Source organism: Microcaecilia unicolor, chromosome 3, assembly GCF_901765095.1.
Source record: "Microcaecilia unicolor chromosome 3, aMicUni1.1, whole genome shotgun sequence".
Classification (NCBI taxonomy): Eukaryota; Metazoa; Chordata; class Amphibia; order Gymnophiona; family Siphonopidae; genus Microcaecilia; species Microcaecilia unicolor.
This window is the reverse complement of record NC_044033.1, coordinates 450,691,499-450,710,310: the sequence shown is the minus strand read 5'-3', so window position 1 is coordinate 450,710,310 and position 18,812 is coordinate 450,691,499. Positions and strand designations below refer to the sequence as shown.

General features: G+C 45.5%; 1 protein-coding gene across 1 annotated transcript in view; it reads right to left on the bottom strand.

Annotated features, from left to right (window-relative positions):
- DLGAP2 (DLG associated protein 2) overlaps positions 1–18,812 on the bottom strand; it is a 360,498-nt gene that overhangs the window by 67,857 nt on the left and 273,829 nt on the right. Inside the window, exon 5 of the mRNA XM_030195606.1 lies at positions 8,147–8,502. Within this exon, the coding sequence (XP_030051466.1) occupies positions 8,147–8,502 (356 nt within the window). The remainder of the gene's footprint in view (positions 1–8,146; positions 8,503–18,812) is intronic.

The following is an 18,812-nucleotide window of genomic DNA, read 5'->3' as shown; positions in this document are numbered from 1 at the left end:
AAGGTTATTCGAGCTTTAAATGTCCCAATAATTATAAGTGTTAGCAGCCAAAATATATAAGCTGGTATTTTACAAAAGGGTAGAACAAAATGTTTAAGTCACTAAAATGTATAGGGCTGGCAGAGGTGTGTCAGGGGAGGTATGTGGGAGTGTCAAGGGTAGAGCTGTGTCAGCAATGTCTGTCCCTGATTCTGGATAGCACACTAACACACATCCAATGCAATATGAATGTCATGATTTAGACCATCTTTAAATAAATGAAAAAGTGCAGCCGCAGCACATCCCTGTGATTCCATTGGTGCTGACTGTGAGAGAATTGAGAGAGTCTGTGAGGCTCATTGTCATTTCTGTCCACCCAGGTCTGTCATCTGATGCCTGTCCATCTCCACACCTGCTAACTCACCCACCTTCCAATATCATGTTAAATACTTCTTGTCCTTCACCTGTCCCCATTTCATAAACCCATGGAACTTTAAAACAGCACAAGGTACCTCATTTTACACAAAAGGCTACCTATTAGACATACTAGTTCACAGATTGTCAATAAACAAAAACAATAGAAAACCACAAATGGGAAGAGGTACCATGGTCAGACCACAGCAAGCTCACATTTACATTATAATGGAAAGAAAATGGAAAGAACAGGGAACCAAACAACTTACGTTCACAACCAGAGGGAAGGTGGACAACCAGACCTTCTGGACAACACAATGAATGAACATAGAAACATATCACCCAAGGACATCCACTTCATGAAAAGTTGGGATGAAATAAGTGAAAACATACTACACAAAACAGCACCTCTCAAAATGAAAACAAGGAATAAAAAACAACCACGATGAACTACTACACATGAAAAAACTGTGCAGGAAACTAGAAAGAAAATGGACCAAAACCAAAACTGACATAAATAAAACCATATGGAGAAAAGCTAAAAGAACATACACATGCAACATAAAAAAAAGCTAAAGCAGAATACTACAGCAAATATACTAATCTAGAACAAAACAACACACAAAAAAATATCTGAACTCATTAATAACCTACTGAAAACCCAGGATGTACTGGCATCAACCAAAATGCCACCTACTGCAGATGAGCTCGCACAGTATTTCAAACACAAAATAACAAAGACAAGATCAAACCTAATAAAACAACAGACATTCATTATAGACTTTCTGCAAGAATGTGAAACAAATGATGCCCAAACCATGGCAGAGAGAATATAGTCCTCTCTCAAATCACCCAAACTAAACACAATTAGGTCATTACTGACAAAATACGCATACACACACTGTATGCTAGATAAATGCCCTAACTAGATGATGAAAGACCCACTGGACTGGTTCATCGAATGCTTCACCAAACACATGACATACATGTTCATAAAAGGAAACATCGTACTTACCGCAATCTCCAAAAACATGACTAGCAAAATCAGCGACATCACAAACTACAGACCAGTGCCATCAATACCATTACTGACCAAAATGACAGATGGTCTAGTAGCACTAATAGAATACCTGACACAATACCCAATCCTTCACAACTCCCAATCAGGACTTAGACTATAACACAGCACTGAGATGGTCATATCTACCTTGATAACGAAGTTCAGATGTTTAATATGACAAGGACAGAACGTATTATTACTACAATTCGACATGTCAAGTGTATTCAGTCTAGTAGACCACACCACATTAATAGCCCTACTCAACAACATGGAAATATACGGTGAAGTGGCGGCATGGTTCAATGGATTTCTAAGGGCCAGATCCTACATTGTAAAGATGTCTTGCAAGGTTCCACGTTAGGAGTTACGGATCAAGAAAGGGATCTGGGTGTCGTCGTCGATGATACGCTGAAACCTTCTGCTCAGTGTGCTGCTGCGGCTAGGAAAGCGAATAGAATGTTGGGTGTTATTAGGAAGGGTATGGAGTCCAGGTGTGCGGATGTTATAATGCCGTTGTATCGCTCCATGGTGCGACCGCACCTGGAGTATTGTGTTCAGTACTGGTCTCCGTATCTCAAAAAAGATATAGTAGAATTGGAAAAGGTACAGCGAAGGGCGACGAAAATGATAGTGGGGATGGGACGACTTTCCTATGAAGAGAGGCTGAGAAGGCTAGGGCTTTTCAGCTTGGAGAAGAGACGGCTGAGGGGAGATATGATAGAAGTGTATAAAATAATGAGTGGAATGGATCGGGTGGATGTGAAGCGACTGTTCACGCTATCCAAAAATACTAGGACTAGAGTTGAAGCTACAGTGTGGTAAATTTAAAACGAATCGGAGAAAATTTTTCTTCACCCAACGTGTAATTAGACTCTGGAATTCGTTGCCGGAGAACGTGGTACGGGCGGTTAGCTTGACGGAGTTTAAAAAGGGGTTAGATAGATTCCTAAAGGACAAGTCCATAGACCGCTATTAAATGGACTTGGAAAAATTCCGCATTTTTAGGTATAACTTGTCTGGAATGTTTTTACGTTTGGGGAGCGTGCCAGGTGCCCTTGACCTGGATTGGCCACTGTCGGTGACAGGATGCTGGGCTAGATGGACCTTTGGTCTTTCCCAGTATGGCACTACTTATGTACTTATGTACTTATGTTCAACCAATTGTCAGCTTCTTGGATCCCTGAATGTGGGGTACCACAGGGATCTCCAATATCACCAATACTGTTCAATGTAATGATGGCACTACTCGACAGAAAACTGGAGGCAATAGGCTTTAAGCCAATCATTTATGCAGATGATGTCACTATCTACATACCTTTTAATAAAAGCATCACTGAAAACAGGCCTGAACCTTATGGAAAACTGGGCAACAACAATCAACCTCAAATTAAACAGAAACAAAACCAAATTCCTGGTTCTAACCAGCCCGCACATCCCCACAACTCACCAAAATTTTACAATCAACCATCAAACATACCAAATCAAAATATAACTAAAAATACTGGGAATTGTCCTGTTGTCACTGGACAATCAACTGTCAGAAGTAACAAAAAAATGCTTCAGAACACTATGGAAACTGAGAAGGATAAGAGACTACTTTCCCAAACAATCATTTGGGATAATGGTACAATCAACGATACTATCACACTTAGACTACTGCAATGCAGCATACATAGGATGCAAGGAAAGCACACTAAAATCACTACAAACCATCCAAAACACGCCAGCAAAACAAAAAGTCAAACTACAAAAGAGTTACTCCACTACTAGAAAAACAGCACTGGCTGCCAATAAAGATAAGACAACTCTTCAAAGGCAGCACCCTCATTTTCAAGATACTATTTGGGATGTCACCTGAATACATGCAAGACATTACTGAATTATCTCCAAGAAATGCAATCCCAGAAACCAGAAATTACCTGCTTCTCCACCTACCCAACTGCAGATACATGGAGGGGCCCCGCAAATGGGCGGGGCATCCCGTATTATCGAAACAAGATGGGCGTCCATCTTTTGTTTCGATAATACAGTCAGGGATGCCCAAATCTCAGCATTTAGGTCAAACTTAGAGAGGGTCGACCTAAATGTTGAGATTGTCGTTCTTACAGATGGGCGACCTCGGTTTTTGCCGATAATGGAAACCGAGGACGCCCATCTCAAAAACAACCAAATCCAAGGCATTTGGTGATGGGAGGAGCCAGCATTTGTAGTGCACTGGTCCTCCTCACATGCCAGGACACCAACTGGGCACCCTAGGGGGGCACTGCAGTGGACTTCACAAATTGCTCCCAGGTGCATAGCTCCCTTACCTTCGGTGCTAAGCCCCTCAACCCCCCCCCCCCTAAAACCCAATCCTCACAACTGTACACCACTACCATAGCCCTTAGGGATGAAGGGGGGCACCTACATGTGGGTACAGTGGGTTTTGGGTGGGTTTTGGAGGGCTCACATTTACCACCACAAATGTAACAGGTGTGGGGGGGATGGGCCTGGGTCCACCTGTCTGAAGCGCACTGCACCCACTAAAAACTGCTCCAGGGACCTGCATACTGCTGTGATGGAGCTGGGTATGACATTTGAGGCTGGCATAGAGGCTGGCAAAAAATGTTTTTTATTTATTTTTGGGTGGGAGGGGGTTGGTGACCACTGAAGGAATAAGGGGAGGTCATCCCCGATTCCCTTCGGTGGTCATCTGGTCAGTTCAGGCACCTTTTTCAGGCTTGGTCGTGAAAAAAAAGGGACCAAGTAAAGTCGGCCAAATGCTCGTCAGGGACACCCTTCTTTTTTCCATTATTGGCTGAGGACGCCCATCTATTAACTACTCCCTTGTCCCACCTTCGCTATGCTGCCGACACGCCCTCGTGAACTTTGCTCATCCCCGCGACGGAAAGGAGTTGAGGACACCCAAAATCGGCTTTCGATTATGCCAATTTGGGCGACCCTGAGAGAAGGACGCCCATCTCCCGATTTGTGTCAAAAGATGGGCATCCTTCTCTTTCGATTATGCCCCTGACAATGTACAAAATCATCTACACAGAAGAATTAGCTACCAGGGCTCCAAATGGTGGAACTCAATACCAAAAGCCTTAAGAAGTATCATCAACTATCTACAATTTAGAAAAAAATTGAAAACCTACCTCTTCAAAAAATTCTACAGCTATCCACACCAGTGATCGATGACCTCCCTACACAATAAATGTAACACACTAATGTAATCTCACCAAGTGTAAACTGTAAGTCACTTTGAACCGAAACCTGATTTTGGATAACAGTGGGATACAAAAATGCATAAATAAAATAAATACATTAAAATAAATATGCTGTTAGCCACATTGAACCTGATCTATTGGGATAATGTGGGATATAAATGAAATAAATACATAAATACATACATACATAAAATTCATCCCTATTGCACTGTTAGTATTTTCTGCAGATGTGATAAAATCTGGCAGCAAAAACTGAGAAACAGCTAAATAACAAAACAATAGGAAAACATGAACAGTTAACATTATTTCAGAGGGGTGTGTCATGCTTCACTGACCCCCTCCCCCAAGAATAAAGAAGGAAGCTTATGAAAAGGTCCAGATAGTTCACATTTTGATAGGATCACAACAGATTGCAAAGTTTTCATATATACTGTTCTACCAAGTATACTACTTTATATGCCTGTAGAGCACTGAACAAACAGGATTCATCTTAGTAGCTTTTGACAGGTCATTTTAAAAGAAACTAACACATTAGCATCGCTAGCATTGTAGCAATAGCATACAAGAAGACGATTATCTCCTAAAATCAATATACCTCTAATATACCTGTAGTTTATTCTTCCAGTCCTCCGCACATGATAGTGCAGGAAGTGTGCAAAAGGGCCAGTACTCAAAGGCACTTCTCTGGTTAGCAGGTACCGCTAACTGGATAAGAGCAGGTAAGAGGGTTGTTCATTAGTGTTAAGTTTCCAGTTTATTTCATTTACTGCTTGTCTCTAAATAGTAATAATCCCTTGGATTCAATATTTGGCAGCCAACTTGATGCGTGCACAACTTGATTGGCTATTGAGCTATTCTATTCTATTCACAGTTTATATTCTGCCAAATCTCCAGAGGATTCACTGAGATTACAAAAAAGAAGCATCTCAATCTGATGGAATTACGAGTTAATTTACCAAAATAGTACAGACTAAATTAAGCAGAATCTATATCTGAAAATAAAAGAGCCTTCAATTGTTTTATTAAAAGAAAGTAGGACGAAATAGATCATACCAAACTTTTACAGCTAGATATTGAAAATAATGATTCAGAAAACTTTTAAATCTGACTCCCTGAAAATTTGGAAACAGCAACGTATTGGAATTTATGGAGCAAAAAGTTCGCCTCGCAGACAATCTTATCAAATATTTAGATAAGCAGACTGAATTTTGTCCACTTAAAGTTTAAAAGACTATGCAGGCCAATTTAAACTTAACATGGGAATGAACCGGAAGCCAGTGCAATTTTTTAAGAAGAGGAGTTACTCTCTCAAATCTGTTAACTCTAAAAATCAATCTGGCAGCCATGTTCTGAAGGAGCTGTAGTCAATAGTTGGATGCTAACAACCAATTAATGACATTACTTAACACCAGTTAGAATTTGCGCACGCATCTGGCTGCATGTTATTCTATAATGCTGGGCACCTAAATTTCATAATGAGCAACCCAAAAGGGGGCATGGCCATGTGAGGGGCATGGGCATTCCAAAACTTTGTGCACAGTGTTATAGATTATTGGGTTTCTGCATCCAAATTAGGTGTCGGGATTTACATCAGGTTTCAGCAGGTGTCTGGTGCCTACAGTTGGGTGCATTAAAGGTCTTTTGCTAAGGCACACGAGCATTTTTATCATGCGCCAAAAATAGGTGTGTACTAAACGCTAGAGACACCCATAGAAATATATTGGCGTCTCTAGCATTGTGCTCGCACCTATTTTTAGTGCACACTAAAAACGCTAGCATGCTTTAGTAAAAGACCCCACTAAGTGCTATTTTATAACGAGAGTGCTTAGGACTAAATTAGCAAATGGCATCCAAATTTGGGCAACAAAAAAATGCCCGCTGAGCACTATTCTGTAAAGGTTGCTCTGGGTGCGGCACCATTTAGAGAATAACACGTAGTGCCGGCATCTGCACCCAAGTTTTAGGCTCAAAGATTTGAACCCTGGCATAAAACCCCATGCCTAAATTTGGGGTGGATCCTCCAACTTCTATAACAGTGTACACATCTTAAGCAAATGACCCTGACCCCTCCCATGCACCTCCCATGGCTACACCCCCTTTTCAATTGTGTGCTAAAGGATTTGTGCATGCATCTTTATAGAATAGCACTTAGGAAGATGCGTGCATAAATCCAAACTGTTGTCAATCAATGCTAAGGCTTACACGCCTGTTACAACATTGAAGGAATTTTGGCTCATTTGAAGCGCCTTTGTTGGTGCATCATATTTATTGAGTACAACCCCGGAAGCAAGCATACTGCCAAAACACTTAAGCTTTTTGTGAGCATCAACACTTGATTCTTTGTGAGCATCAGATGTATATATATATATATATATGGGACTCAGTGCTGGATCATTCGTTGAGGCGAGGTAAGTACTTTTTCGCATTATTCATTGTTGCACCTTCAGTGAAATGGAATTATATTGATATGAAATTTAATGAATTAAATTATTTTTCAAATTAAAAATAATACAATTAAAAAAATATATATAATGTACAATAAAATAAAAATGTTTGCAGTTAGGAAGTGGAGGTATGACAAACGATTTGAATTCTTCAACAAGGTCTTGGGCTTGAAACAGCTATGTGCTGTAAGAGGCCCTAAGACCATATTGACTATTATTCTGATGTCATGTCCTCCTTATTTAAAAAGGGTACTTATGTAATTAAAAATATTGCTGCACAAATTATTTGTTCTTACTCTCTATTCCTCTTGTATTAGTTGATTTGTCCTGAGAGGGAGGTTTTTCCTCTATTTTTGTATCTAATAATTGGCTTTTAAACAAGCAATTATTGGTGCTAATTGAAATCAAATAACATGTATACACGTGCATTTAGGTGCGTGATCTGCACCTAAATTTTATGCATGTCCTGGAAAGGGGGACATGGAAATATGAGGGCCATGGGTTTTTCAGGGTGGACCTTGGGTGTGGATTCCAGTTACACACGCAATTATAGAATAAGGGAGTTCTGTGCATATATTTAGGCGGTGGCATTTTCACCACGTCTTTGTTGGTGAAAATGGACAAGCCTAAATTTACATGTGACCCCTGTGCTTAAGTGCTATTCTGTATACCGTGCCTAACTTTAGGCATGACTTAAAGAATAGCGTTTAAGTGGATTTTTTTCTGTAATGATTTTTTAGGCATGATTTATAGAATGAATCCCTAACTGCCACAGTTAAATACTGGCCCCCTAATTTTCATATCAAGTGATGATGATGATGATATATAACTTCTCAAAGATGTATTCATTTATTTTAACTTCTAGCTACTGGTCATTAGTTATAGACTCTTCGATAATAGGAATTAGAATTAATGTAAAGTGCCAATGTGTGGTTTCTTAGACAACTAGATCAAGTGAGGTTGAATAACTCATTCTGTGCTATTTGCAGAGCCCAAGCAAGAAGTTCAATACAAGTATGGATATTAATGATAGGCTGTACCTGAATCCCTATTGAGGAACGTCGATTCTTAAGGAACTCTTCTGCTTTTGTCACTAGAACGGCCTTGTCACTGGTACTTCGACCTGAGCTGCTTTGGCCCTGGGAGGCAATGCGCTGAGCTGCTGCAGTTTCCAGGGCAAGGTTCATCGCCTTGTTACTGTCCAGACTGTCGGTAGAGTTGTAGAGACCTCGACTGTCATGGGGCCATGGGGATATCCTTTGACTTCGGCTGTCTTGATAGGCATCTTGTGTGGATTCCGTGCTGCTCTGTGCTGTTACGGAGATCATGGGTTTGGAGGTGGTGCGAGGGGGTACTGGCGGTGGTGTTTTTTTGTAACTTGTGGTGTACGTTACAGCTGTTTGAGAAAAAAAAAGAAACATTTACTTTTCTTATGGTCACAATGATGGTTTGATTTATAGTGCAAAGTGAAAGTACTAAATCTGTAATACTTAAAGCTTGCCCGAAAGAAGGTGAACTCCAGATGAAAACAGCACACTTTATTATTATACTTCCTTCCTTAGTAAGATGAGTTTCCATAGCAACAAGTTTATTTGGTTTTCAGTCTTAACAAAAGCAGAAAACACTTCTGAATCCGGTAAGAGTGTGTGTCTGTGTTTGGACCTGGAACATCCAGAGCCATTTGGAATTTAGAGGAAATGCATAAACGTGGCTTTCCTTTTGTGACTTTTATATGTACACATACAAAGCATACTGAAGTGATCCCATGGGGAAATAGAGGAGAACATTTTCTTTTTCCACTTCTACCTCCTCCTATGAAAGTGATTAACCACATGATAGTTAATATTATTACTACTACTACTTATCATTTCTAAAGTGCTACTAGACGTACGCAGCGCTGTACACTTGAGCATGAAGAGACAGTCCCTGCTCGACAGAGCTTACAATCTAATTAGGACAGACAAACAGGACAAACAAGAGATAAGGGAATATTAAAGTGAGGATGATAAAATAAGGGTTCTGAACAAGTGAATAAGGATTAAGAGTTAAAAGCTGCATCAAAAAGGTAGGCTTTTAGCTTAGATTTGAAGACTGCCAGAGATGGAGCTTGACGTACCGGCTCAGGAAGTCTATTCCAGGCATATGGTGCAGTAAGATAAAAGGAACGGAGTCTGGAGTTAGCAGTGGAGGAGAAGGGTGCAGATAAGAGAGATTTACCCAGGGAACGGAGTTCCCGGGAAGGAATGTAGGGAGAGATGAGAGTGGAGAGATACTGAGGAGCTGCAGAGTGAATGCACTTATAGGTCAATAAGAGGAGTTTGAACTGTATGCGGAAATGGATAGTGTAAGGAATATGCCGAAAGGAAGAGGGACCCCAGCTACCCACCTCAGAAAAGAGAGCCGGAGGGTAGGAGGGAAGACCCTAGGGATGCTCAGGTTTTGCCCAAAAGGGACATAAAGATGGGAAACTACAACTCCCAGAAGGCCACAGGAGAGCTCCGGGGGAGGAGAAGTAGGGTGCAGAACCAAGGAGCTCCAGAAGAGGGCCGCCAGGGAAAAGGAAAAGCTGATTCTCCCACCTGGTGGAGGAGGTGGTGGAACCGGTGGCAGGAGAAGGAAAAGCAGCCTAGCAGAGTTAATGAAGAAAAGTGTAATCAGCTGGAAAAGGGGTGGGGGGAGGAGAAAATGGACTGGGCTACTGAAGGAGAGGGGGAGAATGAACCAGAGGCGATGGAGCAAGAGGAGGCTGAGCTGGTCTTAGAGGAACCCATGGAGCTCTTGGCTATGGCTCAGCCAGCCCTGGAGGTATAGGGGAGAGGCCTGGGTCAATGCGGGAGGAGGTCAGGAGAATAGAGACTGACCCAGAGGGTGGGACCCAAGGCTTTGAGCCCGTGCAAAGCCTAGCTCCATTGAACTGTGCTGAGAGAAGCCAGGCTGTAATTGGACTGTGTTAGAAACAGCCTGACTTTATTGAGCTGTGCTGAGAGAAGCCTGGCTGTACTTGGACTGTGTTAGAAACAGCCTGACTTTATTGAGCTGTGCTGAGAGAAGCCTGGCTGTAATTGGACTGTGTTAGAAACAGCCTGACTTTATTGAGCTGTGCTGAGAGAAGCCTGGCTGTACTTGGACTGTGTTTGAAACAGCCTAGCTCCATTGAACTGGGCTGAGAGAAGCCGGGCTGTAATTGGACTGTGTTAGAAACAGCCTGACTTTATTGAGCTGTGCTGAGAGAAGCCTGGCTGTACTTGGACTGTGTTAGAAACAGCCTGACTTTATTGAGCTGTGCTGAGAGAAGCCTGGCTGTACTTGGACTGTGTTTGAAACAGCCTAGCTCCATTGAACTGTGCTGAGAGAAGCCTGGATGTAATTGGACTGTGTTAGAAACAGCCTGACTTTATTGAGCTGTGCTGAGAGAACCCTGGCTGTAATTGGACTGGGTTTAAAACAGCCGAGGAGCGGGTGAAGAAAAGGGGGCTGGGTTGCAAATCCCCAAAACAGGCCCAAGAAAGAAGAAGAAACACCCAAAGAGGAAAACAGAGAGCTCGGTGCTGGTGGTGAGGAGGCTTCACGGACTTAGCCAGTAGGAGCCTTGTTTACAAGTGGTGGCAGTGGTGGGATCTTGCTGCGGGACCTGTCGCTAGAGGAGGCCGTGACCCGACTGGACGAGAAGCCCCACGAGAGGGCCAACGCTGAGAAAGGCGCAGACCCATCTTGGGTTCCGGTAAGCGGGCCTAACTGGGGGAGGGGGGGGGAGGTGTTAGAGGGATCAGAGAAAGAGTCCAACTTAAGTGAGGTAATCGCACTTGGAGGTGGTTCTCTGTTGTTTTGTCCCTCCCCCAGGTGGCAGTGCCAGTGCCGTGATGGACCCCAAGGAGATCTTCGGGTGGATGACTCTCCAGTTCCAAAAACAGCAGGAGCTGACGGCCAAGATAGTCGAGGACTCTCTGATGGCGGCCCGGGATCAGCAGCAACCAGTACTCAACATGCTACAAGACTTTTTCCAGAGAGGGGCTAATGTTCCCCGTGAGGGGGAAACCGGAGCAAATGGACACGGGCCCGGAGGAAGCGGTGCGGTAGGACATGTCTCCATGAATGCACTTAACTGGGGGAAGTTGTCCGAGCAGGATAATGTGGACGATTTTTTGACAGCATTTGAGAGGGTGGCTGGGGCGGCTGGGTGGCCACAAGAGCAGTGGGCCATGAGATTGGTGCCTTCTCTATCCGGAGAGGCTTTGGCAGCCTTTAGGGATTTGTCTCCGGAAGAGGCTGCCAACTATGGAAGGTTGAAAGAAGCTATCAAGGACAGATATGGACTCAGTACACAAGCTTACAGACGTAAGTTTAGAGCCACCAAATGGGAAAAGGGGACCCCCCCTAAAGCGGTAGCAAATAAGCTAATGGATTTAATGAAAAAATGGTTGGAGCCCGAGCGACACAACCTGCACGAGGTACTGCAAGAATTAGTAGTGGAGCAATTCCTCCAGGGTCTGCCCGACGAAATTAGGGCCGAATTAATAAAGAGGGGATGTAAGACGGTAGAGGGGGTGACATCGGGTTTGGAATGTTACCTGGAAGCCCAGCAGTGGGGGGGACCAGAGCGGGAGGGAGGCAGGACGCGGGCGTTAGAAAAAGGGGGCCTGAAAGTTTGCCTAATTAAGCCGGAGACCCCCGCAGGGAGTAAAAAGACCGAGTTAGACGCCGGCCCGAGTAGAAAGGCTATTCCGTTTGGGAGCAAGGGGTGTTTTAAGTGTGGTAAGGTAGGCCATTTCAAAAAGGATTGCCAGTGGCGGGAGGGGTGGATCTCTCAGGTAGAAAAAGGAGTTAGGCCCAGGTACCTAACTCAAGTTAAGGTGGAGGGAGTACCCATCACCGCCATGTTAGACTCTGGTGCCGACCAATCCATGATCTCCCGGAGGCTGTGGCAACAGATAAGAAAGAGGAGGGCCCCGGGCAGGGAGACCTATGATGGAGGGGTGTCTATCCAATGTATTCATGGGGCCAGGACCCGTTATGCACTCCAGCGGGTCAACTTACAGGGGCCCACCGGAGAGCTAGAGCTGGCCATGGCCGTTCTACCCAGATTGCCGCATGAGATGATTTTAGGGAGGGATTGGCCTCCATTTATAGAGTGTATGGGGGAGAGAAAAGTGTTAGTCACTACCAGGGCCCAAGCTCACCGCGAGGTAGACGAAGAAACAGAGGGAATAGGGGGGGGGGGTTTCCTTTTCAGGGGGAGGTATTGGGCGAACCGGGCCGGGAAAAAAAAAGGAAAGCCGTGAAAAAAAAGGAGCAGAAGGGTAGAAGGGAGGCTCTTCAGCGGGCACAGAGGGAGAGTTACCTGCCAGTGGCCCCGGAAGAATTGAGGGAGCAGTTTCCCCAATTTCATAGGGAGCAGGCCACGGACCCTACCTTAGAGTATGCCTGGGAAAGGGCGCGCCAGGGAGAAGGCCAGGTAGCTCCGGGGTTCCTGATAGAAGGGAACATCCTATATAGAAGGGTGCCAAATTGGGAGCACTCGGGCGGAGGGAAACAGCTGGTGGTTCCCCGAGCTTTTCGTCCGCTGGTGGTAAGGCTGGCCCACGACCATCCTCTGAGCGGACATAAGGGCTCCCAGGCCACCCTGACCCAAATATTGGCGAGGTTTTATTGGCCGGGCATATATGGGGAGGTGGAAAAATACTGCAAGTCCTGCCCCAGATGTCAGAAGGTATCAGACAGATTCCCTCCTAAAGCCCCATTAAAGCCGCTGCCACGGGTAGAGCAACCGGTGAGGAGAATAGCCATGGATATTGTGGGGCCAGTAACAAGGTCACAGAGAGGGTATCTCTATGTGTTAGTAGTTATGGACATGGCCACCAGGTATCCATGGGCCCTACCCTTAAGGAACATTTCGGCCAAGGGTATTGCCTGGGAACTCATAAAAATTTTTTGTGAGGTAGGTTTTCCCCAAGAAGTTTTGACAGATCGGGGTTCCAACTTTATGTCCCATACCTTAAGACAAGTATGGGAGGCCTTTGGGATAAAACATGTACCTACGGCGGCTTACCATCCCCAAACCAATGGGATGGTGGAACGCTTTAACAGGACCTTAAAGGGGATGCTAAAAAAAGCCTTGGGGGAGGATAGGACCGGGTGGGACCAACTTTTACCCTTTGTGCTCTATGCATACCGGGAGAAGGTGCAAGACTCCTTAGGAGTTTCACCGTATGAGTTAATGTTTGGCAGAAGACCCAGGGGTATATTAGATATCGTACAGGAACACTGGGTACCTCCGGAAACCAGCGAGCAGTCCGTGGGCGAATATTTGCAGGATCTAAGGGGCCGATTGGGTAGGATGCAGGAGTATGCCCAGGACCGGCTAGAACAGAGCCAAGAACAACAAAAGGGATATTACGATAGAGGGACTCGGAACAGGGAGTTTGCCGCCGGGGATAGGGTCCTCATCTTAATCTCGGAAGATCCCCATAGGTTCGCCTCTAGATGGAAAGGACCCTGGGTGGTGAAGAGGAGACTCGGTCCCCTCACGTATGAGGTGGCGAATGAGAGGGGTCGGGTCCAGACGTTTCACGTTAATCTTATGAAACCTTGGGTAGCGAGGGTAGGGTTTCAAACGCGGGGGGACGAAAAGGAAGGAGAGGAGTTAGGGCCTCAAATAAGAGAGATTTTCAAACCCTGCGAGCCCGGAGTTAACCCCCGGTTACCCCAGGGGCAGCAAAAAGAGATAGGAAGGCTCTTAGAGCGCTTTAAAGATGTTTTGACAGCATGCCCGGGGAGTACCCACCTAGTAGAGCATGACATTGTAACTGAACGGGGTAAGATAGTAAGGCAAAGGCCCTATAGACTCTCACCAATGAAAAGGAGGGAAGTCATTAAACAAGTGCAGGAAATGTTGGACTTTGGGGTAATTGAGGAATCCCATAGTCCCTGGTCCAGCCCGGTGGTGTTAGTACCAAAACCTGAAGGGGAGTGGAGATTTTGTATTGATTTCCGTCAGCTTAATACTATCTCTCAAGCTGATGCCTATCCTATGCCTTATATTGAAGAGTTGGTAGACAGGTTGGGGTCAGCCCAGTATCTTACCACTTTAGATTTAACAAAAGGGTACTGGCAGATTCCCCTTTCCCCCGGAGCCCAAGCAAAGACAGCTTTTAGTACCCCTATAGGCTTGTACCAATTCAAAAGGCTGCCCTTTGGCCTAAATTCGGCGGCGGCGAGCTGCCAACGATTGCTGGACCAAGTCCTCAGACCACATCAGACATATGCCACGGCCTATATGGATGATGTGGTAGTACACAGTGAGGACTGGAACAATCATTTGAAACAGGTAGGGGCAGTGTTGCAATCGTTTAGGGAGGCTGGACTTACCCTTAACCCGAAGAAATGTTACTTTGCCCAGTATAGGGTGAAGTATTTGGGGTATAATGTAGGCCGGGGGGAGGTGCGACCCTTACTGAATAAAGTTAAAAGCATCCAAGACTTTCCCCGACCCAATCGAAAAAAACAATTGCGTAGGTTCCTGGGTATGGTGGGGTATTACAGGAGATTCATCCCGCACTTTTCTGTAATGGCTACTCCCTTAACGGACATGTTGAGGGGTAAGAGCCCGGACCAGCTGAGGTGGGGGGAGGCGGAGTTGCGAGCGTTAGAGCAGATGCAGCAGGACCTGTGCCATGAACCGGTGTTGAAGGCCGTAGATTTCGAAAAACCCTTTATCCTACAAACGGATGCGTCGGGGAGGGGGCTAGGGGCAGTGCTGTCTCAGGAACATGAAGGGGCAGAACATCCCGTGCTATATCTAAGCCGTAAACTCCTACCTCATGAGAACCATTACTCCACCATAGAGAAGGAGTGTTTAGCTATTAGGTGGGCAATACAAGAGTGTACGGTCTATCTCGAAGGGAGGCAATTTAAGCTAGTAACGGACCATGCCCCACTGAAGTGGCTAAATTTAATGAAAAATAACAATGGGAGGCTAATGCGGTGGTATTTAGCACTACAACCCTTCCAATACACAGTGGAGCATCGTCCGGGGAGATGTTTGGGAAATGTGGATGCCCTATCCCGGGTAGGCGAGGATAAGGAAGAAAAGGGGGAAGAATTGGGGAGTAAAAGCTTAAGGGAGGGGGTATGTAAGGAATATGCCGAAAGGAAGAGGGACCCCAGCTACCCACCTCAGAAAAGAGAGCCGGAGGGTAGGAGGGAAGACCCTAGGGATGCTCAGGTTTTGCCCAAAAGGGACATAAAGATGGGAAACTACAACTCCCAGAAGGCCACAGGAGAGCTCCGGGGGAGGAGAAGTAGGGTGCAGAACCAAGGAGCTCCAGAAGAGGGCCGCCAGGGAAAAGGAAAAGCTGATTCTCCCACCTGGTGGAGGAGGTGGTGGAACCGGTGGCAGGAGAAGGAAAAGCAGCCTAGCAGAGTTAATGAAGAAAAGTGTAATCAGCTGGAAAAGGGGTGGGGGGAGGAGAAAATGGACTGGGCTACTGAAGGAGAGGGGGAGAATGAACCAGAGGCGATGGAGCAAGAGGAGGCTGAGCTGGTCTTAGAGGAACCCATGGAGCTCTTGGCTATGGCTCAGCCAGCCCTGGAGGTATAGGGGAGAGGCCTGGGTCAATGCGGGAGGAGGTCAGGAGAATAGAGACTGACCCAGAGGGTGGGACCCAAGGCTTTGAGCCCGCGCAAAGCCTAGCTCCATTGAACTGTGCTGAGAGAAGCCAGGCTGTAATTGGACTGTGTTAGAAACAGCCTGACTTATTGAGCTGTGCTGAGAGAAGCCTGGCTGTACTTGGACTGTGTTAGAAACAGCCTGACTTTATTGAGCTGTGCTGAGAGAAGCCTGGCTGTAATTGGACTGTGTTAGAAACAGCCTGACTTTATTGAGCTGTGCTGAGAGAAGCCTGGCTGTACTTGGACTGTGTTTGAAACAGCCTAGCTCCATTGAACTGGGCTGAGAGAAGCCGGGCTGTAATTGGACTGTGTTAGAAACAGCCTGACTTTATTGAGCTGTGCTGAGAGAAGCCTGGCTGTACTTGGACTGTGTTTGAAACAGCCTAGCTCCATTGAACTGTGCTGAGAGAAGCCTGGCTGTAATTGGACTGTGTTAGAAACAGCCTGACTTTATTGAGCTGTGCTGAGAGAAGCCTGGCTGTACTTGGACTGTGTTTGAAACAGCCTAGCTCCATTGAACTGTGCTGAGAGAAGCCTGGCTGTAATTGGACTGTGTTAGAAACAGCCTGACTTTATTGAGCTGTGCTGAGAGAACCCTGGCTGTAATTGGACTGGGTTTAAAACAGCCGAGGAGCGGGTGAAGAAAAGGGGGCTGGGTTGCAAATCCCCAAAACAGGCCCAAGAAAGAAGAAGAAACACCCAAAGAGGAAAACAGAGAGCTCGGTGCTGGTGGTGAGGAGGCTTCACGGACTTAGCCAGTAGGAGCCTTGTTTACAATAGGAAGCCAGTGAAGTGACTTGAGGAGAGGGCTAATATGAGCATAACGACACTGGCGGAATATTAGTTGTGCAGCAGAATTTTGAACAGATTGAAGAGGAGAGAGATGGCTAAGTGGGAGACCTGTGAGAAGCAAGTTGCAATAGTCTAAGTGAGAGGTGATGAAAGTGTGGATGAGGGTTCTGGTATTGTGCTCAGAAAGGAAAGAGAAAGAAACGACAGGTTTTATCAGTCTGCTGAATATGTGCAGAGAAGGAGAGGGAGGAGTCGAAGATGACCCCAAGGTTACGAGGTGATGTGACAGGAAGGATGAGATTGTTATCCACAGAAACAGAGAATGGGGGAGGAGGAGAGGTTGGTTTAGGGGGAAAGATGAGAAGCTCAGTCTTGGTCATGTTTAGTTTCAGATGGTGCTGAGACATCCACGCAGCAATGTCAGACAGGCAGGCTGATACTTTGGCCTGGATTTCGGCTGAGATTTCTGGTGTGGAGAGGTAGATCTGGGAGTCATCAGCGTAAAGATTATACTGAAAACCATGGGATGAAATCAGAGTACCAAGGGAAGAAGTATAGATGGAGAAAAGAAGAGGTCCCAGGACGGATCCCTGAGGTACACCAACTGACAGTGGGATAGAAGTAGAGGAGGATCCACTAGAGTATACACTAAATGTATGCTGGGAGAGATAAGAAGAAAACCAGGAAAGAACAGAGCCCTGAAATCCAAGTGAGGACAGTGTATCAAGGAGTAGGCTGTGATCAACAGTGTCAAAAGCAGCAGATAGATCAAGAAGGATGAGGATAGAATAGAGACCTTTGGATCTGGCCAGGAACAGATCACTGGAGACTTTAGCAAGCGCTGGTTCAGTTGAATGAAGGGGGCAAAAGCCAGATTGAAGTGGATCAAGAATAGCTTGAGATGAAAGAAAGTCAAGGCAACGGCGGTGAACAGCACGTTCAAGTATTTTGGATAGGAAAGTGAAGATGGAGATGGGGCGAAAGTTGGAAGGACAGGTAGGGTCCAAAGAAAGTTTTTTAAGGAGTGGTGTGACTATGGCATGTTTGAAGGCATCAGGAACAGTTGCAGTGGACAGTGAAAGATTGAGGATATGACAGATAAAAGGGATGACAGTAGGAAAGATAGTTAGTTTTGAGAAGGAAAGAAGATGTGCAGTTTCCTCTTCAGTGATTTCAGAAAAGGAAGAAAAGGAGGCAGGGGTTGGAGGGTTGAGAGAATGAACTAAGGGAAGGAAAGTTGGAGGTGACCTGGTTGAGAATTCAAGTTTAATCTTGTGAACCTTATTATGAAAGTACTCAGCTAGAATCTGGGGAGAAAGTGAAAGGGGAGTTGGAGGTGAAGGCACTTTGAGGAGAGAGTTCAGTGTGGCAAAGAGACGTCAAGGGTTTGAGCCAAGAGAATTTGTCAACTGGATGTAATAGTCCTGTTTGGCAAGTAAAAGAGCAGACTGGAAGGACGTCAGCAAGAATTTGAAATGTATGAAGTCAGCATGGGCACGGGATTTCAGCCAAAGGCGTTCTGCAGAGCGGGCACAGGAACGTAGGTAGCGGATTCTAGAGGTCAGCCAAGGCTGGGGTTTGGTATGTTTTATAGAACGGGGAATGGGAGGAGCGAGAGTATCCAGAGCAGAGGACAGAATAGTATTATAGGAAGAGACAGCTTAATTGACAGACTTGGATAACATAGTGGTAGAGAGGAGATTTGAAACATTGGAGGACAGAGTAGAAGGGTCAATAGCCTGAAGATTCCTAAATGTATTGGTTAAGATTGGACGGGACTGGGGAGGAGGGTGTTTAAGTGTGAAAATTATCAGATGATGGTCAGAGAGGGGAAGAGTTGAGGCACAGAAACTGGAGAGTGAGCAGTTTGAGAAGAAGATAAGATCAAAACAGTGGCCATTCTGGTGAGTGGGGGCAGTGGAGCACAGTTGAAGATTGAAAGAGGATGTTAAAGCAAGGAACTGTGAAGCATAAGAGTCAGAGGGATCATTAGCATGAATGTTAAAATTCCCAAGAATGAGGGAAGGAGATGAAGGTTCGAGAAAGAAGGAAAGACAAGCATCAAAGTCAGTGAGAAAGGAAGAAAGGGACTTATCAGGGGGTTGATAAATGACTGCTGCTCAGAGAGGCAGAGGAGCAAATAGACGGATGGAATGGACTTCGAAGGAAGAAAAACAGTGAGACTGAGGTAGAAGAAGATGTTGAAATCTACAAGAGGGTGAAGGTAGTAGCCCGACACCACCTCTG